Source organism: Naegleria gruberi (assembly GCF_000004985.1).
Source record: "Naegleria gruberi genomic scaffold NAEGRscaffold_74, whole genome shotgun sequence".
Classification (NCBI taxonomy): Eukaryota; Heterolobosea; class Eutetramitea; order Acrasida; family Naegleriidae; genus Naegleria; species Naegleria gruberi.
Window position 1 is genome coordinate 85,427 of NW_003163253.1, and position 14,620 is coordinate 100,046.

Below are 14,620 nucleotides of genomic sequence, written 5' to 3' on the forward strand. Positions count from 1 at the left end.
GGATAATAGTATGTTACTCATGAAAGTTTGTTGTTTGGATGTCAACAATGGAAAAGATTATGAACTGAATAAGATGAGAGATAAGAAATGATTCGAAGAATTCAGATTATTCTTCATGTTCATGCTGTGATCTCTAATTTCGATAAACATATATTTGATACAGGGCTCAATTTAACAACTAGATTATGCAAACAACAATTGCATTTTGTTTTGCAGTATTCGATAAGCAATTGGTTGTGTTAATAACATCCAGTTTCCTTATTATTTGTGAGAAATTTAAACTAATTCAATCTATTTGATTGAAGTGAACCTGGTGCTGGATTGATTGGTTTGATTCCAGGTTAACTGATCACTCAATTGAGATGCTTATGATTTTTCTGATCTAATTGAAGGTCCTCTCAATTATGCGCAATTCTTCCTTCTTTCTGTGCTCGGGTTTGAAAAATTATTAATAACCACAGCAACAGAAATTTAAAAAATCAAATTTAAAAAAATTTTCATCACCAACAACAACTTAATCTCGTCTCTTGCTTCAAAATGATGGAAACTTCAACAGCAATAGCAACAACAGGACAGGAGGTAGAGCTTGGATACAACTCTCAACTTCCATCTTTTGTTAGGGACGGTATCAAGGAGGAAATTTCTAATTGGAAGAATGAAATTATTGAAGGCTTTAAAAAAGTTGATGGATTATTGTTGAGTTCGGATGAAAAAGATGAAAATACGATCAAGCCTAAATGGTTTACTATTTTAAATTCATCTATCAAATTATTTCATAGATATATAACTAATACAAAGTATCCACTAAATGTTTCTGAAAGAGTAGTCATATTTGAACTTGCTCTTAATATTCTCATCAACAAGCAATTAGATTTATATTTGGAATTAAAAGCAAAGTTAGCTAATTTAATCATTATTTTGATGAAAAACAAGTACCATAAATTATTACAACAAAATATAAAACCAATCACTTGTTGGAAGAGATTATACGAAATGTTAAGAAGTGTTTATTTTACCAAGAATAGATGTATTAGTTATAATCCATCAGGATCTTTCGGAAAGTCTATTGTCAAACTTGTTTGTAAATTGAGAAATAATTTTGCAAGTGAAACTACTGAGGAAGTTTTGAATGAATTTACCCCAAGACTCTATTTCAGGTATGTAAATCAAATTTTATGTCCAATAGTTTACCTTTAATACTAGTGACTCAGAGTTCTTTATTTCTCAAGCATTTTTATGCTTATTCTTGCCTTCCAATACTTCTGTTGAAGTTATTGACAAGTGGTTCAATCAAGTATTGGCCATGTGGGATTGGAGATCAAATTCACCATTCTATGATTTAAATATTGTTTCTTTATTGTACAGATTGGTAAAAGACCAAGATGGTAAAATTGATTTCAAACCTCATTTAGATTTAATATTTACTAGAATGTTACGATCAATGGATTTAAACATTGGGTCTAATATTACAAGTAGCAGTGTTGCATCTGGTGTTGCAACTTCTAAACTTGCTAAAAATGTGCAAGGAGGATCACAAAACTCAACAGCTGGCATGATTCAAGTTTTAACAGCTGCCAGTGGATATTCATATCATAGCTATCCAAATAATAATTGTTCAATCTTCTGGAAATTGTCCGATTTGAAGAACTTGCTAATGCAATATAACTCTCAACTAATTTCATATTTATTACTATCATTCCCTACTGAAACTTTAACTTATTTAAGAAGATTATTCCAATCTATTGACCAATACTATTACCCAAGTAATAATGGTGAATGGTCTAGACCATTGAGTATTTTCATTTCAGAACTATTCCGTAATGTTTCTTTGAACACTAAAGAAAGTAGCAAAGATCTAGTGGTCAGTGACGACACTATTGAAGAATTAATTAGAATAGTTTTCCCTTCATGTAAAATGGCTCTCTTCTCCAAGTCAGTTAAGGTTTCAAAGAATGCTATTCAAGCTATCAAACATATTTGTTTTATTAGACCATCATGTATTGTACAGGAATTGTTTGAAATTGTTTTCCATGCTTTGCAAACTTTGACTGAAGTTCACCAAATCTCAGTTGCTTTGGAACTGTTAAATACCATTATTATACCATTATTGTACCATTCTATTCCAGAAGTTAAAGATTATATGGCTGATTTGTTGAATATGGCACTTTTGGGTATCGATACAAACGATAGCCAAAAAACCTCTCTCACAATTTCCTTCTTGAACACTCTATTCTCAATTATGCCTATTATTTCCAACAACCAATTTGTTGAAGGAACTCCATACGTAGTTGAATTGTATCAAGATTTTGCTTTAGAGTTTGTGAGAAGAGTTTTGCATGTTATGGGCGAAATGACGACACACAAGGAAGAAAGTAAGGAACAAAAGGAAGTTTACAATCACTTGTCTAAATCAATTGTATTATTCTTCCAACAATTGTCTCCAAACTTGCACAAGCAATGTCTCAACAAGATAATTTCCTATTTACAAGACGAGTTTAAACCTGCTGCTGTAAAGCAAATTGGTGAAATTGCTAATTGTTCCGTTAATTATTTCAATAATGGAGATGATACCTATGATCCATTTGGATTGATGATGAACTCTCTTATTTCCAGAATCACTAATCAAAAAGGTGAATTGAAGGATTTACATGATAATGAAATGGATTACTATGTTCACTTGTTAGCTAAAGTTGTTAAGGGAAATAATCAAACATTCAAACATTGCGATAAGCTTTTGCAAATCTTGAAGCTCACTTGGAATTCTGAATCCAAATCCATTGTTAAATCATCTGGCAAACTTTTGAAGAATATTTTGCAAAGTTTAACAACAGTTTACATTTTAGAAAAGAGAAGTGTACCTCCAAATGTTTGGCGTAGTGAAGATTTCCAAAAGAACCACTTTAAATATTGGGGTCAGCTCTACAATTCCAAGAATGTTGATGCTCAATGGCACGTTCCGAATGAATCTGAACTTGAAAAGGCAACCACTATTTTCAATGATTATTCAAGGGAGTGCTTTACCACTATCAAGAATGCTACAACCAATCAGGTTACTAGAGATCAATTGCTCAATGCCTTGTTGAAGGCTAAATATATTCTCAAGGGTGCCTCTTTAATGTTAGATGAAATTAGAGATGGTCAACTTCCAGAATATACCAAACAAATTGTCAAAGATTTCTCAAACACCAATGCTGGTTGTATTGTTATTCCGAATGACAAGTTGGAATTCACCAGAAACGACATACTTGTATTATTACAAAAATTATTGGCTGACTTTGTTCAAAATCAATCAGTTACCAGTGACGACTCAAAGAAGAATGATGTTAGAGTCTTGATTGCGTTAACCAAGGCTATTCATATTTGTGCTGCCTATAGAAGTTTGAGCTTTACTAAAATGGTGAATATGGCAAAGATTTGGTCACTTTTGAAGCTTCACTTCTTTAAGAGTACTGTCAAGAAGTTGTTCCCAAGATGTTTCATCTTGGATAGATGCCAAATGTTATTCATTTCAAGAGTTTTCCAAAGAACTATTCCATGTACACAAGTTCACTTGGATGCCTTGGAAAGCTTGAAAATTCTCTCTACCAGTTGTGAATATGCCAAAGTAAGATCAAGAGCACAAACATCTTTCATTGGAATTTTGAAGTTGTTTAACAATTCTACATTCGAAAAGTTTGTTACACCAATTATTGAAACACTTTCAAATAGGGATTCTACACATGCTATGATTAATGGTTCCATTTTCCTTTTGGAAAAGTCTTCAGTTATTAGAAGAGTAACAGATAGTTGGGTTTTAATTTCTAAACTCCTTCCATCGATCTGTAATTGTTACCATGTCGACAAATCATCAATCCAGAAGAGATTGTATGGACTCTATATGCAATATAGCACAGCATTCAAAGAGTTACCAATTAATAATCAAAAGACATTGCAATACTATAATGATACAGTGAACAGCTTGGTTAATTTATCATACCAACTATCACAATCATTATTCTGGAACTATCAATTGATTACTATTTCATGCTTGAATTTATTGATTCGTTCTGATAAGTCAATTATTTTACCTATTGAAGCAATCAAATGTTTCATGAATAATCTTGTCAGTGATCATGTACCGCTCAGATTACTGTGTATGAAGGCATTAGATTTTATTTTCACTCAATATAAGCCTATTCAACCTAGAATTGAAATTACTGATTCAACACAAATCGAAAAGGTTGCTAGACATCACAAAGCTAGTGCTACCATTCAAGATATTGCTACCCAAGAAGAATTTGAAAAGACCTTGTTCCTTGACAAGTATTATATTGGCTGGAATGCTATGCCAAAGAGTATGGTCACCTATGATTACACTAAGGAAAGAATTTTCAAAGATGAAACTGTGCAATTACAACAACTGATTCGTAACACCATGTTCCAAGAAGAATATCTTTCCAAAGTGTTTTCATACTTCTCAGATGATACAAATGGACAATCTAACAATAGAGCATTCACTAAAGCTCACGCTCAAATGTTCAAAGGTTTCTTCCAAATTATGGGAATTGAAGGTTTGAAGGTTATTGAAAAACATTTTGAACATTTGCTTTCAGCTTCTGGCACTGGTAATGCTGACGAATTTTCAAAGATTTGTTTTGCTTCTGAAATATTTGCAGGTGTTTGCAGAGGAAGCAAACATTGGAAATTTAATGACAGAAAACAAGCTCAAGACTACTTGTTCGAAAAGATTTCAACTGTAATTGATTCTTGTTCACCTCAATGTATTGAAAGTGGTTTGAGATCATCCTTCCATTTCTGCATGTTTGATGCTGACGGCAGAAGAACCAAGCCATTGGTAGACTTCCTAACTGGAAAAGTTAACTTGGATTATGGTCTTGCTGCTGTTCAAATGAAGGTATTACAGTTGGTATTCTTCACCCTCGCCGAACTTGATTGGAGACTTGTTAAACTTTTGGAAAATTTCATTGAAGAAAAGCTTTTTAACCATCTCTCACATCCATACCAACAAATCAGAGAGCTTATTGCAAGAAATGTATCTCTTGTATTTTTGAAGTCTTGGAATCCTGTTAGAGATGAAAACTATTTGCCAAAGTCACCATCCAGTGGAGGTCAACAAAGTCTATTTGCCCAATTCTTGAATGAATTAATCTCCAACAATGCTACTAAATTCAATATGGATGAGAATGGATTGCTTTCTCTTCCAAGTAATATTTTCAATATTGTACAAACAGATATGAACAGATCAGAATTTATCCAAAACAAACTCATTCCAAAATTGCAAACAGAATTCAGCAAACTCTATCAAGAATATACTCAAAAATTGTCTGAAAAATCTGCCGAACAATCACACAAGACAAAACCATCTCAAGAAGAAATGACATTCAAATCACTTTGTAAGACAATTATTGAATCCATTGGAACTTCGATGATGTTTGGAATTACTGTCACCCTACCTTACTTTAATTCAATTCTCCCACTTTTCTTGCAATGCTTCACATGCTCAAATGATACTGACATTACTATTAGTGCTTCAGGAATTATTGCAAGAATTGGTGCATTCTTAATTCCTGCCTTTATGGTCAAGGAATTATTGTACAGTTTAATGTTTATTCAAAAGTTGCTCATGACCAATCAAGCCAACACCTCAAGTAGAAAGGCCAGATTAGTTCTTTGTTTCTTCCTTCAAAAGTTTGCCTTTAAACATCAATTCTTTATTTTAGGAACCTCAGCTGAGAATGATTTCTATAACCATTTACTCTTGTTGCTCAAGGATAAGACTGTTGAAGTTAAGGATATGGCATGCAACACATTGGCTGGTTTCATCAAAATTGCATCCGATGATAGAGTTGAAATTATCAATGCTCATTTCTCTGCCGAACATCAAAAGCATTTTGCCACTAAAAAGTCAGGCAACGTTGAACAAATTCAAAAGTTGGACGCAAACTATGTTTCTGTTGGTTTGAGTGCTTTGGCTAAAGCTTTCCCATACAGCATTCCACCATTTGTTCCACAAGTACTTGTGAAATTATCAAGATTCAGTTCTTATCAAAAATCGGAACAAGAAACTGTTGATATTCAATTCTTGAGTGATACTATTAAGAATACTTTTACTCAATTCATGAAGACTCACCACGAACAATGGGAAGAACACAAAAAACAATTCACAGAAGATGAGCTCTACACTGTTAATCAACTTTTATATTCACCAGTTTATTATGCTTAAATTTGTAGTGAAGAAAGTATTTTCGAAACTGTTGGATGACCTAATAAAATCAAATACATAAATTCTCTATTTCCACTTGTGAATTGAGGTAAACGAGTGCCAACTTTCTTTGCAAGTGATTGTAAAATGGAGGCACACTTCTTTTGGAATTTGAGAGAATCGCAACCCTTCTTGCTTTCGTCCACCATATTACTATCATCAGTTGGAGTCTCCGTTGAGAAACAGCCATCATAGCCATCATATATTTCTTCAATATCATTCTTTTCATCATAATCTTCAGCATCTTCGAATAAACTTTCTGATTGTTTCATAAATATGTTCAATTCACCTCCTTCTACATTCTTATCTTTTTCATTCTCTTTCACTTGTTGTAAAATTAAATAAGGATATTGCTCTATTCTATTGTACAAGTTTGATTTCCAAACTATCAGTGTAATTAATTTATCTATACATCCATTACAAGCACTAATAGTTTCCAATAATTGTGTATTGTTTGTAAACTCGACTAATTTAGATAAAAAGTTGATTGAACTCATTCTACAGAGAAGTTCAATATCTGTGAGCCTAGAAGTAAGTGATTTTTGTTTTTGTTTCTCAACAGTTTGAATTTCTTCCTTGTTTTCATTAGTTTCATCCTCGTCTTCAGGTTCGCCTTCAACTTTTTCCTCTTCATAATCAATTTGGTTTTCAGACTTGATAAATGCTGGAGATTGTAAAAACCCAATAATAGTTTCAATAATTTTAGGGTTGTTTTGTAAAACATTTTCAATAGTAGATAAATTATTCTTGCCCTTTAAAACATAATTTAAAGTCTCCAAGCAACTGGCAGAAAGTAGCATGGAATCGTTTTCCTTAGAGTCCAATGTATTAGAAATAAATCTTGCAAGAATATCATTTGCAGAAAAGTCTACAAACTCTGATACATTGATGATAATGTCTACTAATCTTAATCTCCATTCCATATGTAAAATATCATTAATATTGTTTCTCAAAAAGAATACAAGTATGTCCATAAGAGAATTTGATTTTCCAATAGAAGGTTGATTGTCAGGGAGAAAAGAGGCATTTCTTAATAGGGTTATAACCATGAAGGCCTTGTGTTGAGATTCCAAATATTCTTGATTTTTTAAATTGAAGATATCTCCATCCTCCATAGCATTTTGTTTTTCGACTTGAGTTGCGTAGTCCAATAAATATTCTTCACAAACATCAACCAAAGTAGGAATATGATGACATCTGAATGTTTCAAATTGAGACAATCTAAGAACTTGATAAAGAGCCCATTCCTTCAAATTTTGATCCTCAGATTTGAATCCACAATCAATTCTTCTGGCATATTCTATTTCCTTCAGTATATTTTCATCAGTGACATCTGCTCTATTAAAGAACCCGTCGCTATAATGCTCAAAAGCACCAGCAAGAGACTGTATAGTCAGAACGCTATGATCATGTTCAGCTTGCTTTCGATTATTTAAAGCATGCTGGTTAGATTGAAGTAATGAGTGGAAATTTAAAATTGAATTTGAAGGTTTCTTTCTAACTTCTCTTTCAATCTTTCTAGATTTTGGTGCCATTGAAGATGTTGATGGTGGAGGTCTCTTTTTTGGTGCAGCTATTTTCTTGACAGTGGTTGTTCCAGATGCTTGTTGTTTTTGTTGTTCAAGTACGTGTGGTGTTTGTTTTTGAATCGGATCAGCCTTTCCTAACTTCATCACTTGTTCAAAAGAGTACAACCACTTTTGATAGTACATCTTTAAACTGTATGATGCACTGGTACAAGTCTTAGGTACTTGATAGGAATCTCTCACTTCAGTCCATTGTTTATTCTCACAAACAGCCTCATAGCCTCCTCTTCCCCACACCTGAAGCCATAATTTATAAACATTCAATCGACGACCTCCAAGTTGTGGCAAGTTATCGTGAGGGATCGGAGTACCTCTCTTTTCCATAAATTCGTTAACCTCCCTATAGAATTTATCCCTCTCTTCTGCGTCCACATCTTCATTATCACCAAATGCGTCTTCCTCTTCTTCCTCCTCTAATACTGATTTCTTTTTTCTTGGCATTTTTTTTTTAAAATTAAAATTAAAATTCGTGATGACGGAAGAAATTATTTGATGAAGAAAAATTGTTACCGACTTTTTATTCTTCAATTTTATATTAAAAGCAATGACAAGTAGTAGTGGTTTTTTAACGTTTTTATTGTCCTCGGTGGCTCAGTTTGTTATGAATGCTCATACTTCTCAAGTGGCACAGGCTACTACAACAACTTCATCTTCAACTGTTGATTCATTGTTATCGGGAAAGATGATCATGAACAGCAATAATACTGATGTTCAGCCGTTTGTTGAGTGTGCTGCCAAGCCTTTCCGAAAGCCTAATATCATTAAATCATTATCAATTGATAATCATCAAAACAATGTAAATAATAGAACAAGACAACATAATAATCATCAACACAACACTCGAGTTAATACTAATAATAATAACTATCATGGAAGTATGGGAATTATAGAAATGAAAGGACACAATAATCCAATGGAACTATCAACACAACATTTAGAATCAACACTTCCATTCCTTCACGAACAAGCAAACATTTTAAATACAATTCTTCAGAATAGAAATGGAAATTTGTAATGTTTAATTACATTAATTGGTTGTACAGACTGGAAACGTAATGCATTGGACCAAGTGGTGGATGAGGAGCATGTGTAAATTGAGTAAAGTTTGGTTTCATATCTGAACCATTGAATCTAATGAAAGCACCCTTGTTACCAACAGAGTCACAATAATTTGGTGCAGAGAAGATAGTTATCAGTCTATTGTTTGCTTCAACTTCATAACCTGCCATCTTGACTTCGTGAGATCTAATCAATAATTCGAGACCATTGTCATCCAAAAATTTCTTTGTGACATCAGGACCAAATACTCTTGAAACACCTCTCTTATTGAGTCCGAGCCCATTGAGTTTTTGTGGATCAGACCAAAGAATGTCGCACATTAAACCATCTTCTGGAATATCTCTCATTCTATCAATATTTTCAATATCTTGAAGTGTAACACCTGGTTCCTTAAATCCTATACCACCGTGTAAAACAAGTACCTTACTATTAATAACACAAGCCAATGGAAGATAATTGAAAACTTCTTGGAAGAGTTCATAAACTTCACCATTGTACTTCTTGACAGTTTCAGCTTCAAATCCATAAATTTGGTTAAGATGACGACTTTCGTGATTACCTCTAGTCAAATACATGCATTCAGGATCATGTAACTTGTATGCCAATAAAGTGAAAATAACTTCACATGAGAATGAACCTCTATCAACAAAATCACCATTGAATAAAAATGGATTTTCCTTTGATGGTCTTCCATTCAATTCGAAAATCTTTAAAAGATCATAATATTGACCATGAGTATCACCACAAACTGTAATATGTCTATCTTCTGGAACATTAATACGGAAGAGTGATTTTTCATTCTTCAATAATTTGCTAGCCATGACAAGAATTTCCATAGCATACTTGATGTGAATTTTCTTTTGATTCTTAAATCTTTCAACCATATCTTCAACAAATTCCTTTGTAATAACTTCACCTAATCTTACACCATCATATGATTCTTCAACATCAATTACGTTATAGTTAATTTCTTCGGAAATATGAGTTTTTGTACCACCAATAGCTTCCATAAATTTCTGATGTTTCAACTCCTTTTTACATTGAGCAACTCTTTCTTTAATTAATTTATCATTAGGATGAAGTTTAAGAGCATCATTAAAATCTGTTAAAGCATCTTCCAATTTGGATAAACCAATATGGGCCATTCCGCGTCTATAGTAAGCCTTTGTGTTTTGTGGATCAAGGCTGATAGCCTTTGCAGCATCATCAAGAGCTGCTCCGTAATTTTCCAAGTGAGTATTGGAAAGAGCACGATTACAATAGAAAACAGCATCTTCATAAAGTTCTATAGCCTTTGTATAATAATCAATACTCTCCTCATACTTTTTCTCTTTGAAAAATTGATTTCCTTTAGCTTTAAATTCTTCAGCAGCTTGTTTTTTTGATTCCTCCATTTGTATTATAACTGTTTATTGCACTATTAACACAACAATTAAATGATGATGATGATGACGACGAATATATTCTCTCTGAAAAAAACAGCACTGCTCCGAGGTTTTCTTACGACGCCGCCGAGAAGATGATGGTGTTTGTATTTTTTTTGTTTCAAAAATCCAATAAATTGTTTTTATTGTTTTTTCTTAAATTTTTATTACTCCTCTCCGTGATGAAGATAACAACAACGTAGAGATGACATTAAGTAGTGTTACCATAATATAATGGATTAGAGAATTTGATTAAAGTGATGGTTTTTGAGCATTTTTATGGAAATTTGGATAACATCTTTGATGAAATTGCAAATTTCTATTGAATAATGTAAATATTATTAATGTGTGAATTAATTTCATTGTAAATGAGAAGAATGAATAGGAAAGCAAGAGAAATTGGAAGGGAAATAGCATACTAAGAATGTCAATGTGGATATCCGAGAAGGCAGATATCTCATTTGGACACGTGACATTCAAACTTCAAAAAAAAAGACCTGACACCATCGTTCATCAATAATGTCATCACAATTGCGAATGGGATGCTGTTATTTCATAATGCTTTCCATCATTCTTTTGTATCATCATGTTTATTCGGTGGTGGCTCTTCAAAATTTTGAGACGAAAGTCCAAAGCATTTCTAATAATTTTCAAGTTATTCCAATAGAGAATTTAAAGGAAGGGAATGTAATTTATGGAGTTGCGGAATATAACTATGTATTCATTAGCAAATCTTTAAATATAACTAATCTGGAAATGTTACTTTCGTATATGAATACAACAGATAGAACTATTAGAAATTCAGCACCTCTACAATTCGGAATGGAAAGAAGTTTAACTCAATTAGTGGAAACATACTTTTACTATCAAAACATCTCATCCTATTCGATTTCTTTCATTTCATTTGCTCCACTAATTTGCAGAACTAGAAATCCATTCGAAATATTAAGTGGAATCATTACAAGTGAAAGCAGCTTTGCAGAACAAGTTAGATGCTACCGAGATAGAGTGAATACTCAAGAATCTACTCGATATATCAATTCGAGAGATTTCATTCCAATACCTTTATTCCCAAATAAGGTAATTATTGGAAGAAATGTTTCAACTAGTAGTGAAATTAGTCAATATTCGGAAAGTGATTTGAATTCTCTTGAAGTGAGCATACTCCCATTGACATTGGATTATGAAAAAAGTGGTTGCAAGAGCAATCCTCAAAAATTTGATGCACTGAGAATTTCACTCACTCGTGGAATTTCAAATTTCACCAATTTTGATTTGGAATGGATGAAAAATGTGGCTGGTGTGAAGGAGTTGAATTATGATAGATCATTATATGAATATTTATTTCAGAGATTTGTGAATCGAAATAATTTACAAAATTTAACAAATAGTATTGAAATTTCACAAAGTTTACTTTCTTCTGATTGCTATTATTGTAATTTTGGATCTTTTGGAGATCCGAGAGAAACATTGACTGATTTGTGGATTATTCCAATAGCTGTGCTTACATTGGTGTATTTTATTTTATTATTTGCTACAAAGAGTTATTCGAAACCTTATCTTCAAAGAAGATTGGTAGTACCTTACCTGTTGCCTATTTGTAATTTACTATTTGAGGCTCTATCAGTGGATTCTCTATTGGTTCTGGTTTACAATTGTGAACCGAAATATTTGTTGATTTCTGTATTCTTTGGAATTATCATGATTTTCCTTTACATGATAACAGTTATTCGATTCTATTATTTGAGAAACCTTTACAAAATTGTATCAGATTCTAAATTTTACAAAGTTCACAAATATTTAACCTCTACATCATTTGGAATTGGTTTCACACTCATAATGTCAGCTCTCTTAACAATCATTTTCATGGTTCCTGTATTTGCAACATTGAGCTTTGAGACTAACATTATTTATATTTCTCAAAATGTGACAAATGCAAGTTATGTGGTCATTGGAAGTGCATTTGCGTTGGCTGCTAGTGTTGTTGATGCAATTTTGAACAGAAAAAAGATTTCCAAAAATGGAATACTCTATTATTTATTTGCAGATGATCCTCTTTATGTGAGAATTGACTTGTTTTTGACTGGTATTATCATTATTATCATTCTACTCACAATTGTCTTCCAATTATTCGAATTGCTATATTTGGTGGGAGTTGTTAGAACTCTAGTTACAATAATGGCTCTAATGATAAGTGGAGGAACAGCAATTATAGCAGAAATGATAAGAAGATTCGTATATAGAAATAGAAAGATAACAGAGAATGATTCAGATTTGGAAAAACATCTTTCTCAAAGCAGCGACTTTTTTGAGCTATTCCAAGAATATGCATCGAAAGAGTTTAGTTTGGAGAATATCATGTTCTTTGATATTATTCACGAAATCAAAACCGAATATGTAACAGTGGAAACTATGAAACACATTGAGGAAAACTTTATGAGAAATTATTCCAAATATGAGGTGAATATTTCCTTTTCTTCTAGGAGAAAGTTTTACGAATTGTTTGATACAATGGAATTCAAAGTAGACAAAATGGAAGTATCAAGTTCAGAAATGAATTTATTGAGTGGTAGAGCTTCTATGAAATTATCAACATCAGACATGTCTCAATTGAGTATTACAGAATCTAAGAAATCATCTAATATCACTCTAAAGCAATTGAAAGATGCAGTCTATATGGACATTATCGGAAATATGAAAGATACCTACGGAAGATTACAATTAACACCACAATTTGCCAAATGGGAATCAGTTTACAATTTACAAAATAAGGCAGCAATTATTTAAAAAATGAATGAAGAAGAAACAAGCCCAACCGTCCTATCATTTGATCCATCATCTTGTGATCAAAAAGTTGCTTTAAGCTTGCTGAATCAGCAAGATGATTTAATGATTAGTGTATTTGAGTTTTTCTTTGGATCGGAAATATTAATACAAATAAGATTGGTGTGTAAAGAGTGGTATCAATTATCTACAAAGGTTCCTCTCTATTTTCATTCATCTCCTCCCGATTATGATTTGGATACATTGGCTCTCTGTGAACATCTTACCCATCAAAATGAATTTACAAATATTGCATCAATTATTTGTTGTTCGCATCATTGGGGTAAGTAATCACATAAATTTTAATATATTTATGCAGGACATGTATAATTGATTTAATTGATTGATATTTATTAGGAGAGATGAATGAGGAGAAGATGCAAATATTTTCACATCCACATTGCTCCAGAATGAAACGATTAATTATTGGTCTGCAAGATTTAAAGATCTTTAATTCTAATCTCTCTAATTTGACTGATCTTGACCTGTACGAAACAAATTTAGATATGGAAGGCATAGATAAATTGATTCAATTGAAACATTTGACTAGATTGAACATTCAATATAGTTCTGCCGATAGTTGTGAACCAATACTTGCAATGTTTGCAAATACTAATTGGAAAAAATTGAAATCACTAAACTTGCTTGCATTAATAGTGAAAGAGAAAAAAGTGCCATTAATCAAAGACGTTGAAATTGTTCCCTGTGGATTCAAACCAGAGCTAGAAAAGCTGGTCCTTGCAGAAAGTCAAATCTCTGGAAATTTGCTTAAACATCTTCTTAATTGTGAGATTCTATCAAATTTACAAATCTTGGACTTGAGCTACTTGTGCTTTGTATACAGCAATTCATCTATTCATAATTTAGATGGAGTACTTGCAATTGCCAACTCTAAATGCTTGAAAAATTTGAGGATTTTAAAATTGTATCAATCTTATATGGACAGTGATTGTATTAAACTAATTGCTGAGAGAGGATGTCAGACACTTCCTAATCTTCAATCATTGGATTTGCGAATGGGCCAACTTGGAGATGAATCATTTGAGAAAATTATGGAATATGAATTTATGCAAAATTTGGAATTATTATTTGTCATGTTGAGTGCAGAAAATAACAATTCTTACTTTTTGACCACTGTTTCTGCAAAGGCAATACTAAAGAATTCAAAGAAAATGAAGAAATCTCTATATGAAGCATATGAATATTATGTTCATGTAGGTGGCATTATTGATATTGAGAGAGATTATCAAAATTATCAAGTGGAAGAAGGTCCAAAATTGTTAGGAGCCATCGTTAATCATGGAAGTGATTGGGACTATGGTGTTGATGAACTAGAATTGTTATCCGAATCATAGTTTATTCATTTCCAAAAATCAATAATATTATTGAAACTTGTGAACTGATTCATTCCACTTTCGAATAATCTTGATTAATGGATACACTAGGATAATGTGGAATTGAAAAAT

General features: G+C 32.4%; 5 protein-coding genes across 5 annotated transcripts; 3 read left to right on the plus strand and 2 right to left on the minus strand.

The window, feature by feature from the left end:
• Positions 1–540: 540 nt before the first annotated feature.
• Positions 541–6,294, plus strand: NAEGRDRAFT_81922 (uncharacterized protein; the record flags this gene model as incomplete). Its single annotated transcript, XM_002670117.1, has 2 exons — positions 541–1,157; positions 1,204–6,294. 2 exons carry the CDS (start codon positions 541–543, stop codon positions 6,221–6,223), a joined length of 5,637 nt encoding a protein of 1,878 aa, XP_002670163.1. The 3' UTR covers positions 6,224–6,294.
• NAEGRDRAFT_53708 (uncharacterized protein) lies at positions 6,220–8,289 on the minus strand (the record flags this gene model as incomplete). The annotated part of the gene is made up of 1 exon (XM_002670160.1): positions 6,220–8,289. One exon carries the CDS (start codon positions 8,287–8,289, stop codon positions 6,220–6,222), a length of 2,070 nt encoding a protein of 689 aa, XP_002670206.1.
• A 581-nt stretch (positions 8,290–8,870) lies between these two features.
• NAEGRDRAFT_53709 (uncharacterized protein) lies at positions 8,871–9,917 on the minus strand (the record flags this gene model as incomplete). Its single annotated transcript, XM_002670161.1, has 1 exon — positions 8,871–9,917. One exon carries the CDS (start codon positions 9,915–9,917, stop codon positions 8,871–8,873), a length of 1,047 nt encoding a protein of 348 aa, XP_002670207.1.
• A 1,170-nt stretch (positions 9,918–11,087) lies between these two features.
• On the plus strand, positions 11,088–13,118 carry NAEGRDRAFT_74835 (uncharacterized protein; the record flags this gene model as incomplete). The annotated part of the gene is made up of 1 exon (XM_002670118.1): positions 11,088–13,118. One exon carries the CDS (start codon positions 11,088–11,090, stop codon positions 13,116–13,118), a length of 2,031 nt encoding a protein of 676 aa, XP_002670164.1.
• A 446-nt stretch (positions 13,119–13,564) lies between these two features.
• On the plus strand, positions 13,565–14,509 carry NAEGRDRAFT_74836 (uncharacterized protein; the record flags this gene model as incomplete). The annotated part of the gene is made up of 1 exon (XM_002670119.1): positions 13,565–14,509. One exon carries the CDS (start codon positions 13,565–13,567, stop codon positions 14,507–14,509), a length of 945 nt encoding a protein of 314 aa, XP_002670165.1.
• Between the last annotated feature and the right edge of the window lie 111 nt (positions 14,510–14,620).